At 46.3% G+C, this 22,141-nt stretch overlaps 1 protein-coding gene across 4 annotated transcripts in view; it reads right to left on the bottom strand.

Moving 5' to 3' along the window:
* Positions 1-22,141, bottom strand: part of osbpl2b (oxysterol binding protein-like 2b) — a 120,621-nt gene that overhangs the window by 26,079 nt on the left and 72,401 nt on the right. For all 4 annotated transcript variants that reach the window (XM_072515089.1, XM_072515088.1, XM_072515086.1 and 1 more), the window contains 3 exons: positions 21,549-21,646; positions 20,554-20,736; positions 15,059-15,166 (listed from right to left, as the gene is read on the bottom strand). In XM_072515089.1, the coding sequence (XP_072371190.1) occupies positions 15,059-15,166; positions 20,554-20,736; positions 21,549-21,646 (389 nt within the window). The remainder of the gene's footprint in view (positions 1-15,058; positions 15,167-20,553; positions 20,737-21,548; positions 21,647-22,141) is intronic.

Consider the following 22,141-nt stretch of genomic DNA (forward strand, 5'->3'; position numbering starts at 1 on the left):
CTGTATCCAGCAAAGCTTTGGGTTACGTTTGAGGAACTCCACTACTACTTTGAGACACCAGAACAGGTTTGGGCTTTTATTAAAGAAAAGAAGCTGGACTTGAACTAACAGGCACTTAGTTTTCTCAGTGCTGTACAGTGGCGGCGGTCTGTTAACCTAATTTGCTCTGACTAGGTGTGGAATTTTATTAAAAGAAGCTGGACTTGAACTAAAGGGCTCTGGGCTCTCAAGAGTTTTTGTGTGGCACGGTTTATTAAATTATCCTGTACTGTAATGTTCAATCCAAGATTGTTTTCAGCCGGGACAGAGAGCGGGGGCTGGAGGGCGCATTGTGTTGGGTGTTTTGGGGGGGATAGCATCGAGGGAGGGGGGGGGGTAGAGAGAGGGGCCCTGCGCTTGGTACATTTTGGCGGGAGATCGGGGCCTCAGAGAGAGGGATGGGCTAGGGGCTGGTTAAGGGACTTGAAAGGGCACAGTGGGATACAATCAGGTTAATGGGTCCTTGGTGCGTGGGGGAGGGCCCGAGCACTCGGGTGGGAGACAGACAGGCGCCAAGGGCAGGGGTCAGCGTAGCTAGTGTAGGTCAGGGGCCCCCAGGGAGAGTAGGAGGAGGGGCAGGCTAGGGCCAAGCGCAGGGCTAGCCTGGCAGGTCAAGCCTCGGGGGTTGGGGGGCAGCCGGGAAGGAGAGCAGAGAAGACTTAAGTGGGCAAGGGGGGGGGGTATCTAGGGATCCCCCGGGGGAGAAAGTCGCTTGCAGACTCTCAGGGAACAGCGCAGGAAATCGACAGCAGCAGCACCCGAGGGAAGGGGGGGGTTTAGAGCCACGTTAGTTTAGTTGAACACGTGGGGCAGGGCAAACAGAGCTGACAGGGGAAGTGCTTTAGTAACATGTTTATTCTTTCCCACTGTTTGTTTTCACTCTGTTAAGGCTCTTTGCATAGGGCCTGGTTTCTCTCTGGAAATGTTACAAATTTGTTTGAAATAAAAAATGTCAAAAAATAAATTAAAAAATGTACAGATTTACATCTCTAAATTTCATGGAGGAAGCTAGAAAAACCCTTGTGATAATAATTATTTGTTGTCACAAGTAGGCTTCAATGAAGTTACTGTGAAAAGCCCCTAGTTGCCACATTCCGCCGCCTATTCTGGGAGGCCGGTACGGGAATTGAACCCGCGCTGCTGGCCTCTGCATTACAAGCCAGCTGTTTAGCCCACTGTGCTTGTAAATAAGTGTAGGTTAAGTGTAAAGACGCCAAATTACCGATACTCAGAGCAGAGTTCAGGCATGAGAGAGAACAGAAACAAAAAAGGTAGAAAAGATCAGCCATGATCTCATTGAATGGCGGAGCAGGCTCGAAGGGCCAGATGGCTTACTCCTGCTCCTAGTTCTTATGTTCTTATATTAAAATTGGGTGGTAAACAGAAGCACTAAATCTCCAACTCAAAGCAGTTACACTGGGAATTCTGACTGGTGAAGGTAGCACCATAAAGTCCATCCAACTCATGGCTAGATGTCAGGAGAGGGGAGTGTCACAGGGATGATATCCCCATAAGCATGCAGCAGCAAATATGGTCAGAGTGGAGGAAAATAGTTTTTATGAACAGGGTTTAGGTAAAGGGAGATTTATAAATCAAAAAAGTTGAGGCAATAAGAAATATATTGGTGTGGGTAAAGATAAATTGAGTGGGACAGGAGGGAGAATGCTTAATGGCAATAGTGGATCAGGGAATAAAGTCCATGAAGGGAATAGTAGTTTAAAAAAAATAAAATTGAAGTCGCTTTACCTAAATACATGAAGCATTGGCATTAAGGTAGATGAACACGTGGCACAACAGAGGTAAATGGTTCAGATCTAATTGTCATTAGAGAGACATGGTTACAAGGTGACCAAGATTGGGAAATAAATATTCCAAGGTAAACAGTATTTCAAAAAGACAGGCAGGCTGGTAAAGGAGATAGGTAATAAAGGATGATAAAAGGACATTAGATAGAAAGGATTTTAGCTCAAAAAATCAGCAAGGATCAATACTGGGAACACAGCGTTTTACAATCTATACTAATGACTTAGGTGAAGGAACGGAGAGTAATGTATCTACGTTTGCTGATAATACACAGCTAGGTGGGAATGCAAGCTGTAAGGTGGATACAGAGGCTGAAAATAGATATAGACAAGTTAAGGGAGTGGGCAAAAAGGTGGCAAATAAAGTATAATGCAGGGAAGGAGGAGGTTGTTCACTTTGGCCGTAAGAATTAAAAAGCAGAATATTTTAAGGCATGAAATTTGCAAATGTTGATGTTCAGAGAGACCTGGGTATACTTGCACAAGGAATGCAGAAAGCTAGCATGCAGGTCGAATAAGCAATTAGGAAAGCAAATGGCATGCAGACCTTTATTGCAAGGGGCTTGAAGAACAGGAATAAACAAATCCTGCTGCAATTATCCAAGACTTTAATAATAATAATCTTTGTGTCACAAGTAGGCTTACATTAACACTGCAATGAAGTTACTGTGAAAATCCCTTAGTCGCCACTCCACGGCGCCCGTTCAGGTACACTGAGCGATAATTCAGAATGATCAACTCACCTAACAAACACGTCTTTTGAGACTTGTGGGAGGAAACCGCAGCACCCGGAGGAAACCCACACAGATACGGGGAGAACATGCAGATTCCCCACACACACAGTGATCCAAGACGGGAATCGAACCCGGCCTGGAATACTGTGGGCAATTTTGGTCTCAATATTTAAGGAAGGATATACTTACATTGAACACAGTACAATGAAGGTTCACTAAATTGGACCTGGGGTGAGGGTGACCTATGATGAGAGGGTGAGTAAATTGGGTCCATATTCTCTGGAGTCTAGAAGAATGAGAGGTGATCTCACCGAAGCATTTAAAATTACGAAGGGGCTGGACAGGTAAAATATGGAAATCTTGTTTCCCCTGGCTGGGTAATCTAGAATCATGAAGGACGGATTGCACCTAAACTGAAGGGGCACCAATATCCTGGGTGGGAGGTTTGCTAGAGCTCTTTGGGAGGGTTTAAACTAGTTTGGCAGGGGGATGGGAACCAGAGCTATGGATCAGAGGTTAGGGTAGCTGTTGAACAGGCAGAAATAGTATGCAGCAAGTCTATGAGATAGGATAGACAGTTGATAGGGCAAAGTTGCACTCAGCGGAATGGGTTAAAGTGCATCTGTTTCAATGCAAGGAGTGTCAGGAATAAGGGAGATGAACTTAGAGCATGGATCAGTACTTGGAACTACGATGCTGTGGCCATTGTGGAGACATGGATTTCACAGGGGCAGGAATGGGTGTGAGATGTTCCAGGGTTTAGGTGTTTTCAGAAGAATAGGGAAGGAGGTAAAATAGGAGAGGGAGTGGCACTGTTAATTAGGGAGTGCACCACAGCTGCAGAAAAGGAGATAGTTGAGGAGGGTTTGTCGACTGAGTCAGTATGGGTGGAAGTCAGAAACAAGAAAGGAGCAGTCACTTTATTGGGAGTTTTCTATAGACCTCCCCAATAGCAGCAGAGAGATAGAGGAACAGATTGAGCGGCAGATCTTGGAAAAGTGCAGAAGTAACAGAGTTGTTGTCATGGGTGACTTCAACTTCCCTAATATTGACTGGAACCTCCTTAGTGCAAATGGTTTGGATGGAGCAGATTTTGTCAGGTGTGTACAGGAAGGATTCCTGACTCAATATGTAGATAGGCCGAATAGGGGGGAGGCAATATTGGATTGGTGCTCGGCAACGAACCAGGCCAGGTGTCAGATGTCTCGATGGGAGAGCATTTCGGTGACAGTGACCACAACTCCTAGACCTTTACCATAGTCATGGAGAGGGACAGGAACAGACAGTATGGGAAGGTATTTAATTGGGGGAGGGGAAATTATACTGCCATTAGACAGGAGCTGAGGAGCATAAAGTGGGAACAATTGTTCTTGAGGAAATGCACAACAGTAATGTGGGGGTTGTTTAAGGAGCACTTGCTGCAAGTGCTGGATAGTTTTGTCCCACTGAGACGAGGAAGGAATGGTAAGGTGAAGGAGCCTTGGATGACAAGAGAAGCGGAGCTTCTAGTCAAGAGGGAGAAGGAAACATACGTAAGGTTGAGGAAGCAAGGATCTGGCACGGCTCTAGAGGGTTACAAAGTAGCCAGGAAGGAACTCAAAAATGGACTGAGGAGAGCTAGAATGGGGCAGGAAAAAGCCCTGGCGGGAAGGATTAGGGAAAACCCCAAGGCGTTCTACACTTGTGAGAAATAAGAGGATGATCAGAGTGAGAGTAGGGCCGATCAGGGATAGTGGAGGGAACTTGGGTCTAGAGTCTGAGGAAGTAGGGGACGCCCTAAATGAATATTTTGCTTCAGTATTCACTAGAGAGAGGGACCTCGTTGCTCATGACAACAGTGTGAACCAGGTTAATAGACTCGAACAGGTTGATATTAAGGAGGGTGTGCTGGAAATTTTGAAAAGCATCAGGCTAAATAAATCCCCTGGGCCTGACGGGATATACCCAAGATTACTACGGGAAGCGAGGGAGGAGATTGCTGCGCCGTCGGCGATGATCTTTGCGTCCTCACTCTCGACTGGAGTAGTACTGGATGATTGGAGTTAAGTGAATGTTGCTCCCCTGTTCAAGAAAGGGAATAGGGAAATCCCTGGAAATTACAGACCCATCAGTCTTACATCTGTGGTAGAATTTGGCTGTCTGGATACAGAAATGGCTGGCCGAAAGAAGACAGCGAGTGGTAGTGGATGGAAAGTATTCCGCCTGGAGGTCGGTGATCAGTGGTGTCCCGCAAGGATCTGTTCTGGGACCTCTGCTCTTTGTGGTTTTTATAAATGACATGGATGAGGAAGTGGAAGGTTGGGTTAGTAAGTTTGCCGATGACTCAAATGTTGGGGAGTTGTAGATAGTGTTGAGGGTTGTTGCAGGTTACAACAGGACATTGACAGGTTGCAGAGTTGGGCTGAGAAGTGGCAGATGGAGTTCAATCTTGATAAATGTGAAGTGATTCATTTTGGAAGGTCGAATTTGAATGCTGAATACAGGGTTAAAGGCAGGATTCTTGGAAGTGTGGAGGAACAGAGGGATCTTGGGTCCATGTACATAAATCCCTCAAAGTTGCCACCCAGGTTGATAGGGTTGTTAAGAAGGCATATGGTATATTGGCTTTCATTAACAGGGGGATTGAGTTTAAGAGCCGTGAGGTTTTGCTGCAGCTTTATAAAACCTTAGTTAGACCACACTTGGAATATTGTGTCCAGTTCTGGTCACCCCATTACAGGAAGGATATGGATGCTTTGGAGAGGGTACAGAGGAGATTTACCAAGATGCTGCCTGGACTGGAGGGCATGTCTTATGAAGAAAGGTTGAGGGAACTAGGGCTTTTCTCACTACAGTGAAGAAGGCAGAGAGTTGACTTGATAGAGGTGTACAAGGTGATGAGAGGCATGGATAGAGTGGATAGCCAGAGACTTTTCCCCAGGGTGGAAATGGCTGTCACGAGGGGACATCATTTTAAGGTGATTGGAGTAAGGTATAGGGGAGATGTCAGAGGTAGGTTCTTTACAGAGAGTGGTGGGTGTGTGGAATGCACTGCCAGCAGAGGTGGTGGAGTCAGAGTCATTAGGCACATTTAAGCGACTCTTAGACAAGCCGTAAATTGGACAGCAGTAAATTGAAGGGGTGTAGGTTAGGTTGATCTTCGATTAGGATAAATGGTCGGCACAACATCGTGGGCTGAAGGGCCTGTACTGTGCTGTATTGTTCTATGTTCTAATATGGGCACAGTTTTAGGATGCACACTAACCTCTTATGTGGGACATTTTCAAAAGCTTTCGGAAAATCAAAATACACCACATCCACTGCTTCATCCTTCTCTATTCTACCAGTTACATCCTCAAAAAACAGTAGGCTTGTCAAACATGATTTCCCGTTCATAAATCCAGGTCAACTTTGTCTAATCCCCATTGATAATTTAAGTGTCCAGTTATCACATCCTTTATAACAGATTCCAGCATTTCCCTACTACTGATGTTAAGATAACCAGTCTAATTTCTTGTTTTCTCCCTCACTCCCTTTTTAAAATAGTGGGGTTACATTTGCGACCCTCCAATCACTTGGGATAGTTCCAGAATCTGTAGAATTTTGGAAGATGACAACCAATGTGGCTACTATTTCCATGGCAACCACCTTTAGTACCCAGGGATGTTGATCATCAGACCCTGGGGATTTATTGGCTTTCAGTCTCATTAATTTGTCCAACACTAATTTCCCTTTTTAAATAGTGCCCAATCTTTTTTTTCTCCAATTAAGGGGCAATTTAACATGCCCAATTCACCTACCCTGCACATCTTTGGGTTGTGAGGGTGTGACCCATGCAGACGTAGGGAGAATTGGCAAACTCCACACGGACAGTGACCCAGGTCCGGGATCAAACCCAGGTCCTCAGTGCCTTGAGGCAGCAGTGCTAACCGCTGCGCCACCATGTCGCCCTTGCAACATTATTTTCCTAGCAAAGTAAATTTCCTCAATTTCTCATTTTCAGTAAACCCGTGATTCCTTAGAATTTCTGGGAAATTATTTGTGTCTTCCTCTGTGAAGACAGAACTGAAGCAGTTGTTTAATTGCTTTGCCATTTCCTTGTTCTCCATCAAATCATCCTGTTTTGTACTGTAACGGACTTGCCTTTGTCTTCACTAACCTTTTTTTCTTTTTATATACTTATTGAAGCTTTTACAAACTGTTTTTATGTTACTTGCAAGTTTACTCTCATACTTTTTTTTTTGCAAGCCATGAAGACCGCTTTGTTTGTTTTGTTTTTAAGTTAGAAAAAAATCGTAGAACTGTTGCAATACATAAATTTGTTCCTTAAATATTGGCCGGGATTCTCCCATCAGAGTTCGCCCGCAACCACTGCCAGCGGGAACGGAGAATTTGGCGCTCACCCAAAATTCCATTCATTTCAGCGGGACCAGAGAATCCCGCCGGAATTCTGGCCACTAGTCATTGCCTATCCACCATCATGCGTTTTTGAAAAAAATTTATTCAAACATTTTCATTAGAACATACAAAACAAAATATTCAAACCATTCAAACAAATTTGACATTATTACAAAACAAAATATCCCCAACACAATCCTCTCCAACCTAGCCCAGCATTGTACCAAGACTAGCCTCACCTAACCCCCTCCCAAAGAAAGCCCTACCAAACTATCCAACACCACCCCCTTACAGCTGAAGTTAACCAACTCCTTAAAAAAAATAATGATTGGTTGCCACCTTGAGTGAAACTCACCCACCAACCCTTTCAGAGTATACTTCATCTTCCACAGGTGCAGAAAATCCACCAGATCCCCTACCCAAGCCAAAGCCTTAGGCAACACCGGGGACCTCCATCTGAGCAAGACTTACCTCCGGGCTTTTAGAGAGGCGAACCCTTCCCACAGCTCCAGTAAGTCTGAAACTCCAAAGATGGCCACCATCGGGCATAGCTCCACCTTAAACTCCAAGAGTCCCTGATATTGTTTCGAAAAAGGAGACCCAAAAATCACTAGCCTGGCGCAAAGCCAAAACATGTGCGTATTGTTCGCCGGCCCCCTAGAATATCTCACTCCCCCTGCCAAGAACCCACTCATATGTGCCTCAATTAAGTACGCCCTATGCATCACCTTAAAGTGTATCAAACTTAACCTTGCAAAAGAAGAGATGAAGTTGACCCTATGAAGAGCTTCACTCCAGACTGCACCCCCCATGACCACCGCCAACCCATCCTCCCACTTCCTCTTTACTTATTCCAAAGGAGCCTGCTTCTTCGCCAACATCTGCCCATAAATGTCTGAGATCCTTCCCTCCCCTAGCTCATCCAAAGACTATCCAAAAGACTTTAGAAGCCTATCCAAAAGCGACAGCACTAGCACCAGGGAAAACAATGGGAGCTCTTTACACACAAAGTCTTGCACCTGCTCTGAACGTTGAATCTAGACCAGACGGCACAAACCTGTGATTCCTACAGCTCAGCACCAACAACAACATAGTGCCTAAAATGCTGCCTAAATTGGTTCCAAATCCTCCAAGAGGCTATTACCACTGGGTTTGACGAAAATCTTACTGGAGAGAATGGGAGAGGTACGGTAACAAGAGCCCTCAAGCTTGATCCTGTGCAAAATGCCTCCTCCAGCTACCCCCGCATAGAGTCTGGATCCTTAAACCAGCCCCCCTCGTACCTTATCCATGTCTGCTGCCCAGTAATAATACAGCTGATTAAGTAGTGCCAACCCGCCAACCTCCCCCCGATCGACTTTCCCTCTGTAATAAAACACCCTACGTACCACCCCAAAAAAAGTAGATATTAACTTATTGACCCTACCAAAGAAAGCCTTAGAAAGAAAGACTGGGAGACATGGAAACAAAAACAAAAACCTTGGAAGGAAATTTGTTTTCACCGTTTTGACTCTTCCGCCAGCGACCCACCTCTTCAAATCAGCCTTCATCCCATCAACCAGACAGGCCAACCGGTGGAGGTTCGGATCACGGGCTGGTGGCGGGCCTAGAAAAAGGAGATGACTGATCGGCGGAGGGGGGAGGGTTGGGGGGGGGGGCAATGAGCCCCCCAACTAGGCTGATCACCTGGAATGTTTGAGGGTTAAATGAGCCGGTCAAAAGGGCACGTATTTTCGTGCATCTTAGGGGATTGAAGGCGGACGTGGTGATGTTGCAGGAGATGCACCTTAAGGTAACGGACCAGGTTAGACTGAGGAAAGGCTGGGTCAGCCAGGTGTTTCATTCGGGGCTAGATTCAAAGACTAGAGGGGTCGCGATCCTGATCAATAAGCGGGTGGTGTTTGAGGCGGGTAAAATAGTCTCAGATGTGGGAGGTCGGTATATTATGGTCAGTGGGAAACTGGAGGGGGTGCAGGTGGTATTAGTGAATGTATATGCGCCAAATTGGGATGATGTGGAGTTTATAAAGAGGATGCTGGGAAGATACCGGACCTGGACTCGCACAGATTGGTCATGGGAGGGGACTTCAATACAGATATGGACCCGGGCTTAGACTTGTCAAGTTCGAAAACGTGCAGGGTGCCAGCAATAGCAAAGGAACCAAGAGGGTTCATGGAACTGATGGGGGGGGTGGGGGTGGATCCGTGGAGGTTTGGGCAGCCGAGGGCGAAGGAGTTCTCCTTCTACTCACACTGCATAAAGTGTACTCCCGGATCGATTTCTTTATTTTGAGCAGGGCCTTGCTGGCTGGGGTGGTGGACACTGGGTACTCGGCGATAACAATCTCAGACCATGCACCGCACTGGGTTGACCTGCAGGTTAGTAAAGACAGTAATCAGCACCCGCACTGGAGGTTGGATGTGGGACTTTTGGCGGATGAAGGGGTGTGCAAGTGGCTGAGGAAATGCATTCAGAGCTACCTGCAGGTCAATGACACAGGGGAAACTTCGGCAGCGGTGGTTTGGGAAGCACTGAAGGCAGTGGTCAGGGGGGAGCTGATCTCGATCCGGGCGCATAGGGAGAAGGTTGACAGGGCAGAGACGGACAGACAGGTAAAGGAGATATTACAGATCGACTAGTGGCATGCGGAGGCCCCAGAGGCAGGGCTCCTGAGGGAAAGGCGGAGGCTGCAGGCGGAGTTTAGCTTGCTGACCACAGGAAGGGTAGTGGAGCAGCTGAGAAAGGCGAGGGGGGTGATTTATGAACATGGGGAGAAGGCCAGCAGAATGCTTGCACAGCAGCTTAGAAAGAGGGAGGCAGCTAGGGAGATAGGGATTGTAAAGTTCGATGAGGGGAACCTGGTCGGTGATTCGGTAGGGGTGAATAAGGCGTTTAGAGATTTCTACAGCAGGCTGTACAGGTCGGAACCCCCTACGGGGCCAGAGTGGATGAGGCGCTTCTTGGAGGGGCTGAATTTCCCAACGGTGGACAGAGAGCGGGTAGAAGGGCTGGGGGCCCCAATTGCGCTGGAAGATATAGTGGAGGGCTTGAAGGCCATGCAGGCGGGTTAGGCCCCGGCTCCGGACGGGTACCCAGTGGAGTTTTATAAAATGTTCTCGGGGATACTGGGGCCAGTATTGTTGAGGATGTTTAATGAGGCAAGGGAAAGATGGGTGCTGCCCCTGACGATGTCACAGGCAATGATTTCGCTGATTCTTAAGCGGGACAAGAACCCAGAGCTGTGTGGGTCCTACAGGCCGATCTCCCTGCTGAATGTGGATGCCAAGTTGCTGGCCAAAATCTTGTCCTCCAGGATTGAGGACTGTGTTCCGGACATTATTGGGGAAGACCAGACGGGGTTGGTCAAGGGTAGGCAGTTAATGGCCAATGTAAGAAGGCTGCTAAATGTGATCATGATGCCCCCGGAATGTAGGGAGGTTGAGGTAGTGGTCGAAATGGATGCAGAAAAGGCTTTTGATCGGGTAGAATGGGATTATCTGTGGGAGGTGCTGGAACGGTTCGGATTACGGCGGGGCTTCATTGACTGGGTCAGGTTACTGTATCAGGCTCCTGTGGTAAGTGTGCGGACGACCAGGACAACTTCGGACTATTTTAGACTGTACCGGGGGACGATACAGGGATGCCCCCTCTCCCCACTGTTGTTTGTATTGGCTATAGAGCCGTTGGCAATTGCTCGGAGAGCTTCAACGGGCTGTAGGGGACTGGTCCGGGGGGTGTGTGGGTGGAGCACAGGGTTTCGCTCTATGCGGATGACCTGCTTCTGTACGTTTCGGACCCAGTAGAGGGGATGGAGGAAATCATGAAGATTTTAGGGCAATTCGGCCGGTTTTCAGGGTATAAGTTAAACGTGGATAAGAGCGAGATGCTTGTGGTTCACGCGAGGGGACAGGAGGGGCGACTGGGGGAGCTGCCGTTTAGATCAGTAGGGTGTAGTTTCAGGTACCTGGGCATCCAAGTGGCTCGGGAATGGGACCAGCTGCATAAATTGAATCTGGCCAGGCTAGTGGACCAAATGAAGGACGATTTCCGGAGATGGGACGCGCTCCCGTTGTCACTGGCCGGGAGGGTACAAACGGTGAAAATGACGGTCCTCCCGAGGTTTATATTTGCATTTCAATGTCTCCCCATTTTTATTCCGCGGTCCTTTTTTAAGCGGGTCAACAGGGTGATCACGGGCTTCGTCTGGGCGGGCAAGACCCCGCGGGTAAGGAAGATAATGTTCGGGCAGAGCCGCGGGGGGGGAGGGGGGGGGCTGGCGCTGCCAAATTTCAGCAACTATTACTGGGTGGCGAAAATAATCATCAGGAAATGGGTGGGGGGGGGGGGGGGGGGGGGGGGGGGGGCATCGGTCTGGACCCCAATTTGTGATAACCACCGGTTTGTCCCGGGGAGTATGGATAGGGGGTTCCAAGTATGGCGGAGAGCGATGATTGAGAGGATGGAGGATGTGTTCATGGAGGGGAGCTTTCCGAGTATGAGGGCGCTGGAGGAAAAGTTTGGGCTGGTGAGGGGAAACAAATTCAGATATTTGCAGGTGCGGGACTTCCTTCGTAAACGGGCGGCAACCTTCCCGCTCCTACCACTGAGGAGGATTCAGGATAGAGTAATTTTCAGAGGATGGGTAGGGGAGGGGAGCGTCTCGGACATCTATAAGGAACTTATGGGGTCCGAGAAGACGCAGACCAAGAAGTTGAAGCGTAAGTGGGAGGAGGATCTGGGAGGTGAGATAGAGGATGGTTTATGGGCAGATGAGTTGAGTAGAGTCAATGACGCGTCTGCAACATGCGCCAGGCTCAGCCTGATACAATTTAAGGTTGTGCACAGGGCTCACATGACAGTGGCCCGGATGAACAGATTCTTTGGGGTGGAGGACAGGCGCAAAATGTACGGGAGAACTGGCGAACCATGTCCACATGTTTTGGACATGTAAATGTAAATCGCTTATTGTCACAAGTAGGCTTCAATGAAGTTACTGTGAAAAGCCCCTAGTCGCCACATTCCGGCGCCTGTTCGGGGAGGCTGTTACGGGAATTGAACCGTCCAAAGCTTAGGGGATTTTGGCAGGGGTTTGCGGACGTCATGTCCAAGGTTTTAAAAACAAGGGTGGGGCTGGGTCCAGAGGTGGTGATTTTCGGGGTGTCGGAGGATCCGGGAATCCAGGAGGAGAAAGAGGCAGACATTCTGGCCTTTGCTTCCCTGGTAGCCCGGAGACGGATATTTTTGGCATGGAGGGACCCAAAGCCCCCGAAGTCGGAGACCTGGCGATCGGACATGGCTCGCTTTCTCTGTATGGAGAAAATTAAGTTCGCCTTGAGAGATTCATTGTTAGAGTTCACCCGGAGGTGGCAACAAAAAAACCAGACCGGCCAAGTTACGTTTATGGAGTAAGGCCCAATCATGAGCCATCCAAATTCCCAGATACCAGAAACTAGTCCTGTACAGACGGAACGGTCGCGTCCCCAGTTCAGCTCCCCTCCCAGAGGGGTTAACCAGGCAAAATTCACTTTTGCCAAGGTTTGACTTCATAGAATCCCTACAGTGCAGATGGAGGCCATGCAGTCTATCGAGTCTGCACCGACCCCATGAAAGAGCACCCTACCTAGGCCCAAACCCCACTCCCCCCATAACCCCAACCTAGGGTCAATTTAGCATGGTCAATTCACCTAACCTGCACATGTTTGGACTGTGAGAGGAAACCTGAGCACCCGGAGGAAACCCACGCAGACATGGGGAGAAAGTACAAACTCCACACGGACAGTCACCCGAGGTCGGAATCAAACCTAGGTCCCTGACACTGTGAGGCAGCAGTGCTAACCACTGTGCCCCCGTTCCGCCCCAGATAAGGAACCAAACTTCCTAAGCATCTCCAACAGCTCCCCGACATTGGAAAGAGGATCCATAATGTATAGCAACAAATCGTCCGCATACAGGGACACCCTATGCTCCCTTCATCCCCACTATATCCCCCTCCACAAGTGCAATGGCCAGCAGCTCAATTGCTAACGCAAACAGCAGTGGGGATAACGGACACCCCTGCCTCGTACACCTGTTCAACTGAGTGAGCTCAAAGCGTTGGTACGGACACTCAGTGGGAGCCCTGTACAAAACCCTAACCCAGGATATAAATCTGGGCCCAAAACCAAATCACTCCATAACTTCAAAAAGATGCCTCCACTCAACCCGATCAAACGCCTTTTCCAAGTCCATCGAGATAATCACCTCTGGCTGAGCCACTGAGGAGGGCGACAGAACCACATTCAAGAGTCTGCTAATGGCGGTGACAGCTGCCGGCACTTGACAAATGTTGCCTGCTCCCTCAAAACCACCCCAGGCAGGCAAGGGTCCAAGAAAGTTGCCAACACCTTAGCCACCAGTTTTGCGTCACCATTTAACAGAAACAGATCGGTACTACCCACACCCCGTCAGATCCTTGTCCCTTTTCAAGATCAAGGCGATCGATGCCTGTGCCAGAGTGGCTGGCAGTATCCCATGCCCGAGACAAATAATTGTTGAACATATCCAACTTATGCGGAACCAGCAGCCCAGCAAACTGTTCATAAAACTCAACTGGATGAATACAGTTCAAAATCTCCTGCTGTCCATTTGGCGCCTCCACCTCCGGAAAGGTCAACTTATCTAAAAATTGTACCACTGTCGATTCCTCCCCAGGAGGCTCAGACTTATATAGCCCACAGTAAAAAGTCTCAAACACCACCTAACTGACCTTCTCTGGCAAAAACCAAGCCCTCACACAAGTCCCTGACCTGAACAATCTCTCGGGAGGCAGCCTGTCGCCTCAGCTGGTGAGGCTAACAAGGGCTGGCCTTCTCCCAATATTCATAAAACATCTCCCCCTGTGACGAAGCTGGCTTACCGCAGTCCCTGTTGACAACAACTCAAAGACCATCTGTAATTTCTTTGTCTCTACCAAAAGCCCATTGGGGTACGAGAGTCCACCAGTCTCTGCCTCTCCACCCTTCCAGATATGAAATTATCTCCCGACGAGTAACTGCTTTCAGTGCTTCTCAGGGTGTGGAGAGCGATACCTCCCCGTTCTTATTTAACTCCACATACCCCCCAATGCAAAGGATATCCGCTCACAAAAAACCTTCTCTGCAAGCAACGCCATGTCCAACCTCCACGGGGGGAGGGATCGCTGAGAGCAGCCTGCCTCCAACAACAGATCCACATAACGTGGGACATGATCCGATATTACGATCTACGAGTATACTCCCCCATCCACCCAGGGATCAAAGACTTACCGAAACAATAAAATCATTAGTGGAGTAAACGCAATGAACATGGGAAAATAAAAACTCCGTATCACTCAGATGTCTAAATCTCCACGGGTTCGCCCCCGCCCACCCCAATCTGTTCCATGAACATCAATAGTTCCTTTGCCACCCCCGATGTAGTTGAGGACTTGGGATTCGACCTGTCCAGTCTAGGATCACACACACAATTGAAGTCCCCCCTGCCCATAGTTAACTGATGTTGGCAGCAGTAATAACCCAATTATAATTTAATCTCTATCTGGGGGTTCGTACAGCACATCCAGACTATGGTACAGAGTCTCAAAATAAATCTCAATCTATCAGATGATTAGTCTAGCCAATAGCCAATAGTTGATGCTGTAAAATCTGAACCAAGTGTGCTTATGCAGGTTTTGAACAGCAAAATAAAAATCAATAGCAGATTTGTAACGGAAAAGAGAACACCTTGCGGAGCTCAATTTAGCTAAGAGTGGTGTTCGGTAAAAAAAAACACTTCATCAAATTAGCATTTGTAAAAACAGCACTCATTTGCTTTTAAATTTCAAGAAAAGTTGACCTATCTACAATTTCACAACTATTGGGCATCCTTTACATTTAACACAATAGCTAAATTTATCTGTCCAAGTCAACCATTTTATGTCAGTACATGAATAAGTTACAATTATAAAAAGACTAAAATTATCAGGCATATTCAGAAAGAGCTCTTCCCAAGGAATAAAAAGAAATGGCAGAAATACCAGGTCAGGCAGCATTTGTGGAGCGACAGATCTAACATTTCTGAACGTTTTTCCCGTTCCACTGTTTTACTTACCTGTGATTAACAATTTCTACTGTTCCGTATTGTTCTATCCATAGTTTGCCAATTATTACATTATGTACACAACATGAGGGATTTGTCCAACTATAGGCCTCATCGTGCCTGAAAAAAAAACCCAACCAATTTCAACAACATATTGCTGAGTGCAATAATTGGAGAACATGCATTCATAACGTGTCATTTACTCCTGATATCGACCAGTATATGAGCAAAATGTACATTCCTTCACCTATACTCATTCAACACGTACCAGCCATGCCACCCCCATTAATAAAGGATTAAGAACATTTTAAACTTAAGATAAAAGCATCTCTGAACCAAGCATTATCTGTTATTACAATTAAGATGCATTTGGCATTTTGCAGAATTTTGCAGTTCTTGTCATCAAAATAAAATGTTACAAATTTTAATAGTCATTGGACTAGATTTTATTAAAAGCCACGTCGTCCCGCCATCAGGACCAAAAGCAGGCCCCAAGTCCACGTGGGCATGTGGAAATGTTTTAATAGCAGTGGTCAATTAAAAAGCTGCTATTGGGACAGCTACCTAATTAAGGGTTGGAAGCACCACTGATCGAGGTATCAGCAGCCAAGACTGTAAGGAGAAGGAGAGAGCCCCTCAAATAAAGGCTGAATAAGGATATCTTTCATTTGCTGGCTGCATCCTGATAAAATCCCAGCACTATTTTAAAATAGTAAGAAGTCTTACAACACCAGGTTAAAGTCCAACAGGTTTGTTTCGAATCACTAGCTTTCAGAGCACTGCTCCTTCCTTAGGTGAATGAAGAGGTAGGTTCCAGAAATATATATATATATATATATATATATAATATAGACAAAGTCAAAGATGCAAGACGATACTTTGAATAAGAGTCTTTGCAGGTAATTAAGTCTTTACAGGTCCAAACGGAGCAACTAGAGAGAGGGATAATCACAGGTTAAAGAGGTGTGAATTGTCTCAAGCCAGGACAGTTGGTAAGATTTCGCACGCCCAGGCCAGATGGTGGGGGATGAATGTAATGTGACATGAATCCAAGGTCCTGGTTGAGGCCATACTCATGTGTGCGGAACTTGACTATAAGTTTCTGCTCGGCGAGTTTGCGTTGTCGCGCATCCTGAAGGCCGCCTTAGAGAATGCTTACCCGAAGATCAGAGGCTGAATGCCCTTGACTGCTGAAGGTTTCCCAACTGGAAGGGAATATTCCTGCCTGGCGATTGTCGCGCGATGTCCGTTCATCCGTTGTCGCAGCTTCTGTATGGTCTCACCAATGTACCACGCTTCGGGACATCCTTTCCTGCAGCGTATGAGGTAGACAACGTTGGCTGAGTCGCACGAGTATGTACCACGTACCTGGTGGGTGGTGTTCTCACGTGTAATGGTGGTACCCATGTCGATGATTTGGCACGTCTTGCAGAGATTGCCACAGCAGGGATGTGTGGAGTCGTGGTCGCTGTTCTGAAGGCTAGGTAGCTTGCTGCAAACAATGGTTTGTTTGAGGCTGCGCGGTTGTTTGAAGGCAAGTAGTGGGGGGGCTGGGGGGGGGGGTGGGTGGTGGATGAACTTGGCAAGATGTTTGTCTTCATCGATGACGTGTTGAAGGCTGCGAAGATGTTGTAGTTTCTCCACTCCGGGGAAGTACTGGACGACAAAGGGTACTCTGTCAGTTGTGTCCCGTGCTGGTCTTCTGAGGAGGTCAGTGCGGTTTTTCGCTGTGGCGCGTTGGAACTGTCGATCGAGGAGTCGAGTGCCATATCCCGTTCGTACAAGGGCATCTTTCAGCGTCTGTAGATGTCTGTTACGCTCCTCCTCGTCTGAGCAGATCCTGTGTACACGAGGGCTTGTCCATAGGGGGTGGCTTCTTTAATGTGTTTAGGGTGGAAGCTAGAGAAGTGGAGCATCGTGAGGTTATCCGTGGGCTTGCGGTAAAGAGAAATGCTGAGGTGACCGTCCTTGATGTCCAACAATGCAACCGATTTTGGAGAGTAGTCCATGGTGAGTCTGATGGTGGGATGGAACTTATTGATATCATTGTGTAGTCGTTTCAGTGATTCTTCACCGTGGGCCCAAAGGAAAAAAATGTCATTGAGGTATCTGGTGTATAACGTCGGTTGAAGATCCTGTGCGGTGAGGAGGTCTTGTTCAAACTTGTGCATGAAGATGTTGGCATATTGAGGTGCGAATTTGGTCCCCATATGTCTGGATGAAGAACTTGGTGTTGAAGATGAAGACATTGTGATCCAGAATGATGCGGAATGAATTAAAAATTATTTTAAAATAAGCATTAATTGGCCTGTTATTTAGAATGATTGGCACCTGTCTCCAGTCAGTAGGTAGTCAAGCCATTGCATTTCCCACAGACTTTGTAAAATGTAGCCTATAGAGTAATTCCAACCAGAAAGCAGACCATTCGTCTCATTAAGTTCATTCTCGCTCTCTGAAGTGCAATCCAGTCAGTCCCATTTTGCTGCCTCAATAACCAGATAACCCGGCAAGTTTATTTCCCTCAAGTGTCCTTCCAAATTCCTTCTGAAATCATTGATAGCCCTGCTTCCACCAACCTTGAGGGCAGCGAGTTACAGGTCATGATCATTCATTGTGTAAAAATGTCTTCCTGACATTCCTTCTGCATCTCTCATCCCGAGACCTTGTACCACCAGCTGCTATGAACAACTTTCCTTTCCCCTGCTTATCTAAATCAGTCATATTTTTGTACATCTCAATCAAATCCTTCCTTAATCTCCCTTGATCCAAGGAGAACAACCCCAGCTTCTCCAACCTAGGGCGTGATTCACCCAAATGAGAACAAAGTCACAGAACGAGCGCGTTTGGCTGCGTGTTTCCTGGCACTGGCATTGCTCGGTGTCCGATTCGCCGGGGTCGGGGTTGCCACTCGAGAGGCTGGCAAGCTGCAGCTACATATTAGCACTCCATTCCCCACACACACTCATCACAGCCAATAAGATGGCAACATGGAGAGCGGCACCTCGGTTTGCTGAAGCCAAGCTGGAGAACCTGCTGGATGCCATGAAGGAGTGGCAAGCCACCCTATTCCCCGGGGTGAGAAGAAGGCCGCCACCCACTGCCGCACACTGGGCCTGGGCACAGATGGCAGAGTCCGTGAGTCCCACCGTCAGGAACAGCGAGCATGGCTGAAAAAAGCTGCGCGACCTCCTCACTCTTTCTCTCCCCCCCTCACCGGAGTGTGACCGAACCCACCTACTGGCAGTGTGCTGGGGCTTCGCTGGACGGAGAATCCTGCCCAAGATTTTTGGATTTCAATTTTGTTAATTCTATTGTTATATTCTCTGTTTGCCATTTTTATTTTCCACTTCACTTCCCTCTCACCTTATTGCTTTTGGCCTGGTTCTGCTTGAAGAATTTACCTAATGTGCATCATACACCTTGGGCGGGATTCTCCATAGGCTGAAGCCGAAATTAGGAAACGCGATTGGGTGGAGAATAGGGCCCGACACAAAAATCGCAGAAGGTGCCGATTTGACACCAAATCGCAATTCTCCATCACCTCCACAGTGGTGTCAATGCGGTCTGGAATGCATGTACAATAAACAACGTTTGTATATCATTAACAGGCCTTATCCGGTATTCGCCGGGGCCTCCGCGATTCTTCGCCTCCGATGGGCAGAGTTCCCGACGGCGCAGTTCACCTGTGCTTTTAGAAATTGTGAAACCACTGTCGTGGCTGCTGAGGGAGAGAGAAGGCATACGGAAAGTGTCCAACTTTGCCATAGTTTGCTGACAGTTGTGTCGCTGACCGGGGGGACTAGCGGGTTGTGGGCTGTGGGGTCGGGGTGGACAGGCACAGAACACCACTGTTGCAGCCAGAAAGGCAGCCATGCAGCTGCACATGCCGCTGAGAGACCACTGTGAACTTAGGGCCATGGATCGTATAGGTGTCTCCCCCGGACCACCCCCCACTAGGTTCCCTCTTACCCCAGCAGACCCATCAGCTGTATGGGTGTGCTCCAGCACAACCAGTGCCATCTTATTGGTTGGGATGATTGTGTGAGGGGATTGTAATGTGTATATGCAGCTGCAGCTTGTCAGCTTCCCGAGTGTCAATCACAGACCCGGCGAATCCTGTACAGTTTTTCATTGGAATCGATTGTTTTCCACTTGGTCCAATGCTAGCCCCTATACAGTCGCTGAATCAGTCCAGGTTCAGCGCCAGTTGTGCTGTCGTGAAAGTCCACAAATCCTGCCCCGTCGTCAACACTTAGTCAGATGAACGGAGAAGCCAGCCCCCTGTAGTTTGTTTCATCATATTCTCTATTTCCCTCATCATCCAAGGAACCCTGGCTTTAGTTCCCCTATCATTTTGCCCTTGTTGGAATGTATCCAGTCTGTACCTGAAACCTCCTGCTTAAAGATTACCAATTGTTCCATTACAGATTTTTCAGTCATTCTTTGGTTCATTTTTACCCTGACCAGATCCTTTCTCATCCCATTAAAGTTAGCCCTCTTGCAATTTAAAGTTCTACTTTAGAATGTTTCTTGCTCTTCTCCATTTCTAATCCATATGTTCCCATATGCTCTTAATCCACCTGTTCCATCTCATTCCCAGCAATACCTCCTTCCTGAGAAAGATTGAACAGGCTGGCACTGTATTTTCTAAAGAGAAGGCAGTGGGGATGGCCTCAAAGAGGCCTTTAAGGTTATGAAAGTGTTTTATTACGGTAGATGTAAAGGTGTTTCCATTTACTGGCCAACCACAAATACAGTCCATAAATACTCATTAATAAATTCAAGCTAATATTTTCTTTTAACCCAGTGTGGTAAGAATGTGGAATGCACTTCCGAAAGGAGCAACTAATGCCAATAGCATAAATGCATTTTAAGGGGAAGCTAGATAAACATAAGAGGGAATGTTGATGATGTTAAAAGAGCGAAAGTGGACTCATGTGGAGCATAACCATCAACACGGACCTGTTTGACTGAAGACCTGCTTCTGTGTAATAACATACAAACAGACGAATTAGAAGAAGTAGGCCACTTGCCCTCAACACAATCTAAAACACAAAAAATGTACAAATATTGAAAGAAGTTTACAAGACTTTGTTGTAAACTAACAGCACTCAGCCGGGGACTTGATGAATTCCTTTTGAGGAAATAAATAGATCCATGCTAGTAAGGAAGGTTCTGATGGGAGGTTTGAAGGTAGTCTAGATGGGCCAGAGGTCTTCTCTTTCCCAAACTATATGTAATTATGGTATTACAGAACAGTAATTTTTCCAAACGCAAGCTGCAATTCTAACCTATTCATTGTAACAAAAGATTTAATAGGGTGATTTTAGCAACAAAAAAAAATAAAAATACCTACAGCAGTATGCTCATTTAGAATTTTCGGGTAATCCTTATGAAATGTTAATGCAAATGATATTACTTTTTAAGTGTTAAATATATTTTATTCAATTAATCAAAATTGGGATTGGGGTGAAGCTTTCCTTTCTCAAAAATATAAACATACTTACTTATTAAGTTCTAGTGTGATCGTTCCTCGTGGTTCTGCTTCTACGCTCTTACCCCAAAATTTAAGCTTTGGATAGATCGAGCCATGGAAAACAAAATCCTTATTAATGCTTTCTGAGTAAAATGCACTGATCGGTGGATGATGGCTAACCTGTTCAGATATAAGCCTAAATCCCAGGTCATCCCTGCCAAAAGAAAACAAAACTATTAAACCAAAACAATCCTGCTCGCACTAGAAAAAATAAAGTCTAATTCTGGAAGTTTCCAAATGGTTTAAATTCAGCATATCTATAATGGCAAAAAGGACACAAGACATCCAAAGGTCCCTTCAAATTAAATCTTTTCAGGTACTGTCATTCTGACTAGCAAATTGCTAGTTTAGAGTAATTCAAAAATAAAAATGATTGGGTCAGCCTATCTTACGCTCAAATAAATTTGCAATCTCATCCAAATTTAATTCCTTTCTACAAAAACAGAAATTGCCAAAAGAGAGTTGGGCAGCAACTACATACTTCCTCATATCTGATTCATCTGTAGCATAAAATGTCTGGGGCTAAGTTATTTATCCTTTCGGCACTTATAGACACATGCTGTGCTCTGTCCAATAAGATCAAATGAATGGGGGAAGAAAGAAAATTACAGCAAAAACATGCTCAAGAGCATATTCCATTAACATCAAAGACCGAAGTTACAAATGAAATAACTGAGTTCAGCAGGAAATGTTAATCCTGATGGTAAAAATCAATAATTTTGAACCCCACCCACCCCCAAAAATATTTACTATTGGCATTTCTGACATTATTTCAAAAGGGCACTGAATATCAATCAACCCTCATTAAAACAGCTTCTTATAATTGGGTCCTGGATCTATAAATTTACCACATTGATTTCTTTGAGAGATGTGTAATTGGTACATTTCTGGAACTGCTACCGTGCTACCAATGTAACTTGTACAAGTAGACGTTATTTATGTGAAATCTTGCAATTTGTACATCACCTTCTAAGTTCATAGGTTTCACCAAGTAGTGGGTTGAATGGCTTTCCAGTCCTTTCCCACTGTGACGCTACGGCAGAAACTGCAAACGCGGCGACAGTCTGTGGCAGGAACAAAGAATGATAAAAACAGGAATGCTTTGATGTTTGAAGCAGTACTTATGAAAATTCCAAACAGCTCATTTAAAACCATTAGTATTTGAAGAGTTAAAATAGAAAGTTTTCCAAATGCCACCAACCCTAGGTTGCAATGGGGGTCAGTTAAATCAACAAGAACAATTTCTCTGCATTTCACATTTTTTAATATTTAAACATGCATCAGATATCACTTTAATTTTGGTATATCTGACATCTGTTTTGAATACTAAATGCCACAAATTCAGCAACTTTATTTGGACTCCAAATTGGTAGAACTTACTTAAAGATCTTGATCTATGAACCAAATCAAATTACAAAACCAAAGTACATAGATTTTAGTATTGCTAACAAGAGAGACATTTTCTGTCAAAGCTTTTCATCTTGTGCTCATCAGGACATTCACAAGAATACAATGCAAGGGAAATCTACACATTTACATTGTATGAGAAGAGAGTGCTG

The sequence above is a fragment of the Scyliorhinus torazame genome, chromosome 8 (genome assembly GCF_047496885.1).
Source record: "Scyliorhinus torazame isolate Kashiwa2021f chromosome 8, sScyTor2.1, whole genome shotgun sequence".
In the NCBI taxonomy this organism is placed as follows: domain Eukaryota; kingdom Metazoa; phylum Chordata; class Chondrichthyes; order Carcharhiniformes; family Scyliorhinidae; genus Scyliorhinus; species Scyliorhinus torazame.